This window comes from Coregonus clupeaformis, chromosome 5 (assembly GCF_020615455.1).
Source record: "Coregonus clupeaformis isolate EN_2021a chromosome 5, ASM2061545v1, whole genome shotgun sequence".
Taxonomy (NCBI): domain Eukaryota; kingdom Metazoa; phylum Chordata; class Actinopteri; order Salmoniformes; family Salmonidae; genus Coregonus; species Coregonus clupeaformis.
Window position 1 is genome coordinate 16,058,663 of NC_059196.1, and position 11,966 is coordinate 16,070,628.

Consider the following 11,966-nt stretch of genomic DNA (forward strand, 5'->3'; position numbering starts at 1 on the left):
CTTTGCACTGTCTGTCTGCTGCCTGTGGTTCTGTCTGTCTGTTTCTGAAAGCTACTCATCAATTTCAAGTGTCTCGTAGTGGAAAACGCAAGGTGAATGCTTTACTCTCTCTCTCGCACACGCACTCACGAACATACTGGACACACCATGTGAGGTGCTGCGCTCCTCCTCCTCCTTCCTGCCCTGTGCGGGTGTGTGCTAAACCCCATGGTTCAGACATTATTAGATACAGCTGTACAGTATGCGTGAAACGGAGAGAGGTATGAAGAAAGAGAGAGGTATGAAGAAAGAGAGAGGTATGAAGAAAGAGAGAGGTATGAAGAAAGAGAGAGGTATGAAGAAAGAGAGAGGTATGAAGAAAGAGAGAGGTATGACGAAAGAGAGAGGTATGACGAAAGAGAGAGGTATGACGAAAGAGAGAGGTATGACGAAAGAGAGAGGTATGACGAAAGAGAGAGGTATGACGAAAGAGAGAGGTATGAAGAAAGAGAGCGGTATGAAGAAAGAGCGAGGTATGACGAAAGAGCGAGGTATGACGAAAGAGCGAGGTATGACGAAAGAGCGAGGTATGACGAAAGAGCGAGGTATGACGAAAGAGAGAGGAAGGGTGAAGTAGAAGGAGGAAACAGCTGGGTCAGGGGTGAGTGGGTCAGGAAGGGAAATGAGCTCGCTCTTGGTTTGTTTTCGTTCTGCTTCTGGTCCAGATGTGTCCCCTCACTCCTCAGATTGCACAGCCTCTCTAGCACGTCACCCCCATGCTTCTGCTATTCGGCTCATCGTTGCAAATTTCCCCATCCTGTGTCTGTCTGTGAGGAAGGACCGGAGTACACAGACAGTACTGACTCTGTGCCTCCCAATCATCCACGGTAGATGTGATTGTGTGGTGGAAATGAGGCTGACTGTAGATGTAGAGCAGTACTTGGGGCAGGGTTGTTACAGAAGGTTTAGCCTAGTAGCAGCTCTTCATCAAGACACACTTCACATGAGGGCCAATGAGGCACATGGTGTTTTTTGTTAGCCAAGGCCTATATCAGTCACCTGTCACTTTAAGTCTTCAGTAGGTCTCCTCGCCCTTTAATGATTTGAGTTAAGGTCAGTGTGCCACCGTGTGAGATTCTGTAGAGTTTATGTTCTGTGTTGTGGAGATATAGGCTACACACTCGTGTACGCGTGCACACACACACACACACACACACACACACACAATCTCCATCAGCTAGTATCCCCTGTAGATCGTGTGACCTCGCCAATTGTTCTAGTGTGATGGTGTGCTGTGTACTATAGTTAATGTGATTATGTGGCACCACAGCGGGAGCTCTGCTCTGTCTGAGCCAGCTGTGCAGGGGAGGAGCGTGGGGGGGCTCTAACTGCCCCTCAGCTCTACCCCTAGCCTCCAGCCTCCAGCCCCCAGCTGTTAGGGGGATGCGTCCTGGCCAGAGGGGAACATTGTGTTCTGTGTTGGAGTGCACGTGGCTGTTTATTACATGTAGCTACACAGACTGAGTAGTAGCTGCCGCCTGGACCACATGCTGTTGTTGCTCTTCAAACTGACTTATGAAGATTAAAGCTCTGTGTGTGTGTGAATCCCTAGCCCGGAACGTTCTGTTAGCGTCTGTCTCTGGCCCATCTGTGACCCTGTGTTTTCTCTCTCCAATTAGCATCAGCGAGAGCTTCCTGACGGTGAAGGGCGCCGCCGTCTTCCTGCCTCGGGGAAATGGCTCCTCCCCTTCCTCGGCGCCCAACATCAGCCAGCGGCGGAATAAACACACAGGTATGCCCTCCCACTAATGGATGGACTGACTGACTGACTGACAATAAACCAACCAACAAACAGACAACCATAGGACAGGGGTGAGTTCAGTAGGAAAAAGTTATGGAACGTTGCAGATAGAAATGCCACAAATAGAGCCAACATGATACTTTACTTCACATGTCAGAGAGGCCTGTCTGTTCAGCTCTTTATAACATAGAAATGTTCCACAACATTGTCGTGTTGAATGCACCCCAATACTCAACACAGACTCATGGGAAACTGACACTGCCCCAACATGAGGCCAAACCATAGTGCTGCTTATCATTGGAATGCAGCAGGCATTCTACAGTGTTGAGCGAACCAACACTTGCACCAGAGCAGAGCTGTCCAGTTCAATTGACCCCATATCTGTTACAATATGACACAGGTGGTCCACTGACTGCATGCTGCCATGGAGTTGCTATTTAGGCGTGTGTTTTTCCATACCAGTGTCCTCGTGCTCAAGGGCAGAGATAATTGTTGTAAGTGTGTGTGTGCCTGTACTTGTGGGAAGGCTACTCTCTGCTCTGCTAGGTTTGCTAGGAGATTTTCCCAACTCTGTTAGTGGGATGTACCAGCCCTAGATGCATTTTATTTTTCTTGTTTTTAGTGACAAATGTCCTTTTGGCCCTTGTAGTAGTAATTGTGGGAAAACGCTCTCAAGTGAAGGACACTTTCTGTTACTTCGGCTGCATTTGAATGTAAATGTTTTTCCGAGCTGTATTTGGAGTTTCTAGAAGCGTTTAATCAGACACACTGTCTTTTTGTATGTCTGCATAAGGTGGACTAACTTCACCCAGAGGAGTAATGAGTAGGAGCAGATGGCGTGCAATGTGTACGATACTGCTAGTGAACTGAACTCTCTTTGTCTCGCTCTCTCTTTCTCTTTCCTTCCTCAGGTGACCTCCAGCAGCACCTGCAGACCATGTTCACTGTGCTGCGGCCAGAAGACAACATCCGCCTGGTACGTCATCTCACTCTCGCTTCACATTCATATTCATTCACATGGCAGATAAATGAGTCTAGAACTATTCTGATGAATAGTTCCAAAAGCAGAGGGATTGATCAGGGGTTATTCTTCTCCCTCCCTCATCCCTCTCTCTCTCTCGCTCTCGTCTTCCCTAAGGCTGTGCGCCTGGAGAGCGCATACGCTCAGCCTCAGGGCACGCGCTACATGGTGGTGGTGTCCACCAATGGGAGACAGGACACAGAGGAGAGTGTGGTGCTGGGCATGGACTTTGGCTCCTCAGACAGGTTAGTAGTTAGTACCACTGCATGCGGTGTGTGTGTGTGTGTTAGAGAGACCCACCTCTTTGGAGGTGTGTGTAACATCTTTAACAGCTGTGTATTCTTCTCCTACAGCTCATGCACAGTGGGGCTGGTTCTACCCCTGTGGAGCGACACACTGATCCACTTGGATGGAGATGGGTAAGAAGAGCGATACTACACCCGTTTCCTCCTTCCTGCATTAACTGTAGTTCTTCTGCCCAGTGGGACTGTCACATAACCTGTCTGTTTGTCTCTGTCTGTCTCTGTAGGGGCTTCAGTGTGTCCACGGTCAACAGGGTCCATGTCTTCAAACCAGTCTCTGTCCAGGCCATGTGGTGAGCACTCCTCCTTTCTCTCCTGTCATCTCATCCCCCTCTCGTTTACTCTGACTTGTCCCCTCTTTTATCTGTTGTTTATCCTGTTATCACTCTCTCTCTCCCTCTTCCTCCCTTTCTCTCCTTCCCCCTCCTCTTCTTACCTCTCCACCTCCCCCTGTGCCCCCCAGGTCTGCCCTGCAGTCGCTCCACAAGGCGTGCGAAGTGGCCCGCTGTCACAACTACTACCCTGGCAGCCTGTTCCTGACCTGGGTCAGCTACTACCAGAGCCAGGTCTCCTCTGACCAGGTCTGCATCAACGAGTGGAACGCCATGCAGGACGTCCAGTCCCACCGCGCCAACTCGCCCGTCATCTTCACCGACGTGTGAGTGTACCAGTCAGTCACACACACACTTCCATATTAAGCAACTGTAGTGAGGTCTTGTGAGGGTTAGGTCACCTGGACTCATACCAACTTCTCTCCCAAAGAAAACAACATTGCCCAATTACCAGTGCAGTCTCATCTGCTTCCCTTGTTGCCACAACACCCAGCTTCAGGCAGACTTCCCAGGACCCCTGTGATCTTTGCCTTAGAGACCAGAGGTCAAACACACACAGAGCTCTCAGCATTACCTCGTCATGACCGAGATATCAACAATCTGCTGTAGCAAGAGGATGCAGCTCGGAGATTTATGTCTGTATTAACCGGGGAAATTCCCCACCCAGAAGCAATCAGGTGTTCCTGCTCGTTTAGGGGGGCCTATCTATAACGCCAGAAGGCGTGCATGCCAGCAGCGTCTAAAATAGCCCGCTCTCCGTGACAGCTTTAGTTATGCATGGAAAAAGTTGCTAGACAGATAGGTAGACGAGCGGACGGATGGACAGAAGCAGGTGGCCGAGGGCAGTCGGAGCGAAGGAGAGGATGGAAGGATGACAGGGGGGGTAATTGAGTAGAAATAATAGCACTCGAACACGTTGGAAGACATTTTAAGTAGAGGAATTGACTGAGTGACACCGAGGCTGGGGAAAGAGGTCAAACCCAAACCGTTTAAAGGTATTTTACTGGAGAGATGAGAGTAAGCCTCTCCCTCCGCATTGACATCAAACGTCCCAGCTAGCCTTAAGCCTAGCCATGCAGTGGAAATATGTACACACACACACACCCTGGTTAGGCTTGGGTACTTTGCACACACACTTAAAGGCAGACAATGCGAGTGTTAGTCAATCCTGTTGGGGTCACTGCCAAAGCTAAGATACCTGTCGATGACACAGACGTCATATTTGCCTTTGCTTTTTACACATTCATTTTATTCAGTATTGAGGGCTCGCTCTGACGTGGAGGATTTGACCCACATTTGTCCCTGCAAATATGTGCGATAGAGGTTGAATGTGTGTAGTTGCATACAGTGTAGTGCTTATGACTGTAGTGTGTTGGGGTCAATTCCATTTCAATTCAGGTGTTCAACTGAAATTCCAATGGATTCCAATTCCGAGTGTACTTCCTGACCCCTATCCTTGTGTTCATTGGCACGTGCGTGTGCTATTCAGAGAGCTCAGACTCTCCTGGCATAGCCAGTAACCCAACCCCGGCAGTAGCTCGGTCTCTTCTTGGACGGTGCAACAAGTTTCAAGTGCCCCAAGTCCCCAAACCCTTTCCTCAAGAGGTCAATCAAGTCTTTGTTTCTATAAACAAGCTACCCCTGGCTCTTTCTGATGTTCCAATAAGGACGTGTCATCATAATAAGCATGACGGGTCATCAGACTGGGACAACAACACAAAGACCCAACACACACCTGCTGCTGCTGCACAATCATGTTGACTATTGTGGGAGCATAGCCACTGACCTACATTGCGGTGTAAATTGTGAAGAGAGGTGATTTGGTAGGAGAGGGAGTGAAAGAGAGAGGGGGAACAGAGGGAAAGAGAGAGGGGCAACCGACAGGGATGGAGAGAGGAAAGAGAGAGGGGGAACAGAGGGAAAGAGAGAGGGGAAACCGACAGGGATGGAGGGAGGGAAGAGAGAGGGGGAACAGAGGGAAAGAGAGAGGGGCAACCGACGGGGATGGAGGGAGGGAAGAGAGAGGGGGAACAGAGGGAAAGAGAGAGGGGCAACCGACGGGGATGGAGGGAGGGAAGAGAGAGGGGGAACAGAGGGAAAGAGAGAGGGGCAACCGACAGGGATGGAGGGAGGGAAGAGAGAGGGGGAACAGAGGGAAAGAGAGAGGGGCAACCGACGGGGATGGAGGGAGGGAAGAGAGAGGGGGAACAGAGGGAAAGAGAGAGGGGCAACCGACGGGGATGGAGGGAGGGAAGAGAGAGGGGGAACAGAGGGAAAGAGAGAGGGGCAACCGACAGGGATAGAGAGTGTGATAGAGGGAACAGAGCGAGAGAGGGGGGGAGAACAGAAGGGGGTCTCATGGGACCTAATCAGGGCATGTTGCCCTTAGCGCTGCGCAAGTGGCTAAATGTGTCCTCTAAATGCAGTTAGAGAGAGAGGGGAGGGCAGGGACTCGTCATTATAACAAGAACATAAAATCTGGACTTCAACTGAGTTCTGTGGATTTGTATGATGTGGAGACAGTTTTTGCTCTTTTCAAACCAGAGGCGCTAAGTGGCTTTAGTGAGTTCCTCTAAGTCATATTTAGTGTGGTGTGTGTGAAGCTGTTCTGGGTGAGCGGTAAATTGAGCCCCCATAACCTTCTGAGGTAGACTGATGTGTGTGTGTGTCCTGAGAGGTGTACTTAGGGTGTGTGTTTCTTGTGTGTCCACAGGCCCACAGAGAGGGAGCGCACGGAGAGGTTGATCAAGACTCGCCTCAGAGAGATCATGATGCAGAAAGACCTGGAGAATGTCACCTCCAAAGAGGTGGGTGAAAGACGTTGGCACACACACACACTACTGGTTCTAACAGGTTACATACTGGTTCTAATGGGTTCTCTACTGGTTCTAATGGGTTCTCTACTGGTTCTAATGGGTTCTCTACTGGTTCTAATGGGTTCTCTACTGGTTCTAATGGGTTCTTTACTGGTTCTTCAGATTCGCACAGAGCTGGAGATGCAGATGGTGTGCAACCTTCGGGAGTTCAAGGAGTTTATTGACAACGAGATGATAGTCATCCTGGGCCAGATGGACAGCCCCACGGAGATCTTTGACCATGTTTACCTGGTAAGAACGCAGTCAAGGACTGCATGGCACCCTATTCCCTATATAGTGCACTACTTTTAAGTCGTCTTGCTCTTTTTGTCCCTTTTTCTGCCTGTTTGTCTGTCTGCTGATATCCGTAATATAATCTGTCGAGTTTGACTGAATTCTGTTTTGTGTCCAGGGCTCTGAGTGGAACGCTTCTAACTTGGAGGAGCTGCAGAACAGCGGGTAAGAGACCATTCTGAGTTGCCTATGATCATGTCAGACTGTTGGTTACTGTGATAGTTACAGCACAGTTTCAGTACTGAGTAGAAGTTACAACGAGTAACGTTCTCCGTTTCACTCCTTCAGTGTGAGGTACATCCTCAACGTGACGCGGGAGATTGACAACTTCTTCCCAGGCGTGTTTGAGTACCACAACATCCGCGTGTACGACGAGGAGGCCACCAACCTGCTGGAGTACTGGAACGACACCTACAAGTTCATCACCAAGGCCAAGTAAGCACTCTGATTTGATGTACTTAATTAGGTGTCCTTGAGTGTCTTGAAAGGCATCTGTCGAATGAAATGTAGTATTATTAAGTAGGTTTTAAGAGGATTCTCTTTCATTTTAGAACTGTTTTTGTTAAGTTTAATTTTTTTTGCATATTTGTTTTTAGCATTGTTCTTTTTAGCAAGTTATCTATAACGGGGTATTCAACTTTGACTCTACGAGGTCCGGAGCCTGCTGGTTTGATGTTCTACCTGATCATTATTTGCACCCACCTGTTGTCTCAGGTCTAAATAAGTCCCTGATTAGAGGACAACAATGAAAACAAGCAGTGGAACTGGCTTTGAGGTTGAGTTGGGTTGGAAGGGTGTATACCATAAGACATTATATCAATACAAGATACAATACTGTATATCATAATCAGTTTGTCCTCTGCATGCCTGTCTTTGTCCTCCTGTGTACTCCCTCTCCTCTAACCCAATGCCCTGTGTCCCCCTATAAGGAAAGCAGGGGCTAAGTGCCTGGTCCACTGTAAGATGGGTGTGAGTCGCTCTGCCTCCACGGTGATAGCCTACGCCATGAAGGAGTACGGCTGGGACCTGGAGAAGGCCTTCGATTACGTCAAGGAGCGCCGCGCCGTCACCAAGCCCAACCCTTCCTTCATGAAGCAGCTGGAGGAGTACCAGGGTATCCTGCTGGCCAGGTAGGCACAGGAGAGCACAGACGCGCACACACACAGCTCTCACAACCTGGGCCACACACACACACAGCTCTCACAACCTGGGCCACACACACACACAGCTCTCACACAGACACCTGGCTCTGCATTGACTATTTTCAGTGTACATGATGGAATGAAGACAAATGTACGATTTGTGTTTGTTTCTTCTCATCTTTCATCCGTCTTTCTCTGCAGTAAACAGAGGCACAACAAGTTGTGGCGCTCCCACTCGGACAGCGACCTCTCAGAGCGCCACGAATCTCCGCTGTGTAAAACGGGCCCTCACAGCCACTCCCTGGGCCGCTCGGACCCCCACAACAACAATGGCCCCACGCCCTACCTGCAACACTTCCTGCTCCAGGCGCTTGGAGCCGCCAATGACCCTGACAACAAGACCGAGGGTGCCCACATCTCAGACACACACTCGGAGCCCGTCCGACTCACCCGCTCACACTCCCACCCTCCTGGCCCCTCAGCCTCCGACGGTCTGTGTGACTCCCGGGAGAACCTATATTCTCGAGGGCCAAGACCCCACCAGGACCCCTTCCTCCCGCCGCTGCCTAGGCCGCGGGCGGCCACGGTGGTGCCCGAGGAGAGAATGGACAACTCGGCGCTGGTGGCCGTGACGGTGCCAGTCACTGCCGTCCCTCATCCTCCCCCCTCACTGCATATCCTCCCTCCTTCTCCCTTCCCCCAGCCACTGGCCAAATCCCTCCATCTAGGTTTGAGCACACAGCTGTCCAGTCCTGTACCTAAACAGAAAGCCCAGTGTGTATCGCTGGCCCTCGATCTGCCTGACCTCAGCAGCTCTGAAGTCGTATCTCAAGCCACCCTGGAGTCCAGCGATGACTCGGACACCCTGTCAGACCCGCTGAGCGAGAGGGGGGACAGTGTCAGTATGGCGTCCCCAGGGATCCCCGTGGCCGTGAGCCCTCTCACCCCAATAACGCCTCTGTCTTTAGGACCCTACGCCAACGATGACAACAACAACCCCAGCGGCGGCGGTGACACAGACACTATCCTCGCTAACCCCGTCGATGCCACATGCGTTACCGCGTCCTCCAACCTCAGCACGGACAGCATCGACTTCTTCAGCGCCCGCGAGAAATTTCTGGGCCTGTCCCAAGACGGAAAGGCCCAGACTCTTTCCGAGCAGATGGCTCAGCGGACGCCTCAGTCGCGGTGCCCCAGCCAGGAGCTGCAGCCGCTGTCCCCCGAGAACCCTGCTGGAGCACTGCCACCACTGCCAAGCCCCGAGGAAGAGGAGCAGGGAAAGGTGAGGCGGCCATTTTATTTTATTTACACTGAAATGACTTTGAATGATGAATGCCAGCCTCCTGTAGTGTCATTTATCTATGGACTTCAGAGCGCCACAGCCCTGCTGAGAGTTACTGAGTGATTTAACAAGATTACAGTACTCAACGGAGACAGTCGATCGAATGGATTGTGATCTAATTCACTAATCCATTAGATAGGGAGGGAGCAACACAATGATGTGTCTTTGGGGATGGTTTGTACAATACTGCCACCTATTGGAAGAACCTTTACATATGATCAGTTTCCATTGCTAATATGTTAAGCTTGTTTATCAGAGGCCCTATGTATCAAGCGTCTCAGACTAGGAGTGCTGATTTTAGGATCAGTTCTGTCTTTTAGATCACAATGAATAAGATTATCTTGACAGGGGGACTTGATCCTAGATCAGCACTCTGAGGCGCTTGATACGGCCCCAGACCTTTTAGACAGCTGTTGTCTACAGACTTTGTAATGGTGGCGTCATTCTCTTTCTTTCTGTAAAATGTATTTTGGTAGCTTTTAGTGACGCTCCAGCATTAATACCAAGTTAACTGTGCTTAGATATCATTAAAAGCAGACATTCAAACTATTCTCTCTGTTCCGTCTCTATCTCAGAGTTCCCCCCATACGGAGGACGGTAGCGACCGATCCAGTCACGACAACGGCGTGTCAGTCCGCCATATCGTCACGGAGATAGAGTCCATATGCCACCCCCCGGCAGCGGCGCCACTCTCCTTCACCCAGCCGGCCCCCCGCAGCCCTCAGCAGCTGCGCCCAGACGACCGGGACGAGGAGACCCCACTGACCTCGCCCTCCTCCTATCCACAGTCCCCCTCCACGCCTCCCTCGGATTGGCCGGCCGGCTCGGTGCGCAGGGCCACCAAACAGCTGGAGCAAAGGCTGAGGCAGGAGCTGGACTTACCGCTCAGCAACACGTCTACCCAGCGCTCCCCTCTCCAGTCCCCCAGTGCAGAGTTCCACCCCACGTGCTCCCCTCTCCATACGACAAGCACTGACTGCCCACCCCTCCTCACTCCTACCACAGACTGCCCCGAGCAGCATAGGCCTACCCCTGCTCCTGAGCAAGGAAGAACTCTGAACGAGACTTTCACTGTGTCTGCAGAGCCCAAAGGAGAGACAGAGTTAACCAGAGAGACAGAGCAGGGAGGGTTTGTCGTCTCAGACATGGACATTGCCCCAGTCCCTCCCTTCTCTCACTACCCAGACGCCCGCCACACCCCTGAGCCCATCCCAATCATCGTGTGCCCTTCTGTGGAGCCATCTATGGCCCTGCCTCAGGCCTCCCACTCCCCCGTACTGCTGTGGCTGGAGGGGGTGACGGCCCAGGACTCAGACACGGATGGCCCCTCCCCTCCCCCGCCCCACCACGGAAGGCTGGCCCTGGCACGCAGCAGTGAGGAGCTGGAGAAGATCCAGGAGACCCTGAGGGAGCTGCAGGCCTTCCTGTACGAGGCGGGGGGCCTGGGACTGGGGACTGGAGTGAGACCTGGTCAGGGGCAGCATCACAGGGAGACGCCCGTATGGCAGAGGGCCATGGAGATCGAGTCGCGGATCCGCCAGGCGGGCCTCACGCCCCCTTCCCTGATGAAGCGCTCAGCCTCGCTGGCCAAGCTGGACTGCCTGGAGCTGTCAGCCAATGACCTGAGTGACTGGGACCTACGGCCCACCTCCGCCAGCCCTCACGGACCCCCATTGATGCCCACCCCTCACTCCCGCTACCACCATCATCCCAGCTTAGACGATGTCTCCAAGAAGCAGCGGGTGTTGTCCCGGAGCCCCCCCATCACCCCCAGGGCCCCCTTAGGGGGGGTGTACCCACTGGACCCAGACAGGACTGATAGGGGCTCCCAGAATGCAGGGAGTGATCCCCCCTCTCCCTCCTCACCTCCATCTCTTGTTCTTCAAGGGGAGGAGGAGCTAGAGACAGACCTCTCCCCCCGGCTCACCCGCAACCAGTCCCCGAAGAGCGCTCCCGACGTCACTATGACAACCACGCAGCAGCAGCCCTGCGGGAAGAGTCACCCGCTGCGGCGGCTCCGCAAGGCTGCAGACAAGAAACGGCCTTCCACTGTGCTCTACAACACCATGTGACCTCACTGTACTCGGCCCTAGGCCGAGGGTGTCTATGAGTGTGTATGTGTGCGAGAATGTGTGTGTGTGGTGGCCTAGGCCCTACATGTGCACTATGGTCCAGACTGTCTCCCTTGGGCCCTTGTCTGTAGTGTGTGTGTGTGCGCTGACTAGCTGTGTTGGACCCTATGTAATCTGTTAGTGTGGACTTGTGGTCCGTGTATATTCAGGTGAATGCTAAGTATGTGGAGGTTTGTCTGTTACTGTAGGTGCGTCCCCCCCTCCCCCCTCCCATTTATGGTTTCTAAAACAGTTGTAATTTCTACAACTAAAATGAGGGGGCTGTTTCTCAAAAAACATGCACTTTACTCCTGTTTTAATCTTTTTTTAAAGTTGTTTTTACCTGGGGAGTATTTTTGCACTGATTCTATGGTAGCCTGTCTGTGTGTATCTGTTGTATGTGAAGAGAAGTGTAAGTCACGTCCTTTATTCTTATTTTAAACAAGACAAAGTTGATATTCTTTTTTTATCCTGTTCTTAGCTGTGACTATTAAAGAAACAAAAGTACATACATCATGACTCCTGTGAATCCTTATTGAAATCAAGAGGAGGGTATTTTAGAAGAGATCCACTGGGGTGCACTGCGTTTCAGTTGTAAATGTTGTGGAGCTTTGCAGATAGGAATGTCCTGAATAGAGAGATGGTTCCTTATTCTACATGTCAGAGGCATGTTTGTTCTACATAACATATTTCTATGTGCCCTGCTCAAAGCCCTGGTTTCAATGGCCCCGCCTTATATTGAGGATCTATATCTTGACATCCCCCATGTGGACAGGACAGGAAGTGC

General features: G+C 51.5%; 1 protein-coding gene across 2 annotated transcripts in view; it reads left to right on the plus strand.

Annotated features, from left to right (window-relative positions):
- Positions 1 to 11,692, plus strand: part of LOC121563445 (protein phosphatase Slingshot homolog 2) — a 39,067-nt gene extending 27,375 nt beyond the window's left edge. For both annotated transcript variants that reach the window (XM_041875367.2, XM_041875358.2), the window contains 13 exons: positions 1,659 to 1,771; positions 2,692 to 2,756; positions 2,919 to 3,046; positions 3,155 to 3,220; positions 3,331 to 3,396; positions 3,567 to 3,761; positions 6,149 to 6,242; positions 6,414 to 6,542; positions 6,703 to 6,749; positions 6,873 to 7,019; positions 7,514 to 7,714; positions 7,928 to 9,008; positions 9,644 to 11,692. In XM_041875367.2, coding sequence (XP_041731301.2) covers positions 1,659 to 1,771; positions 2,692 to 2,756; positions 2,919 to 3,046; positions 3,155 to 3,220; positions 3,331 to 3,396; positions 3,567 to 3,761; positions 6,149 to 6,242; positions 6,414 to 6,542; positions 6,703 to 6,749; positions 6,873 to 7,019; positions 7,514 to 7,714; positions 7,928 to 9,008; positions 9,644 to 11,140 — 3,829 coding nt within the window. In that variant the 3' untranslated portion in view covers positions 11,141 to 11,692. The remainder of the gene's footprint in view (positions 1 to 1,658; positions 1,772 to 2,691; positions 2,757 to 2,918; positions 3,047 to 3,154; positions 3,221 to 3,330; positions 3,397 to 3,566; positions 3,762 to 6,148; positions 6,243 to 6,413; positions 6,543 to 6,702; positions 6,750 to 6,872; positions 7,020 to 7,513; positions 7,715 to 7,927; positions 9,009 to 9,643) is intronic.
- The last annotated feature ends 274 nt before the right edge of the window (positions 11,693 to 11,966 follow it).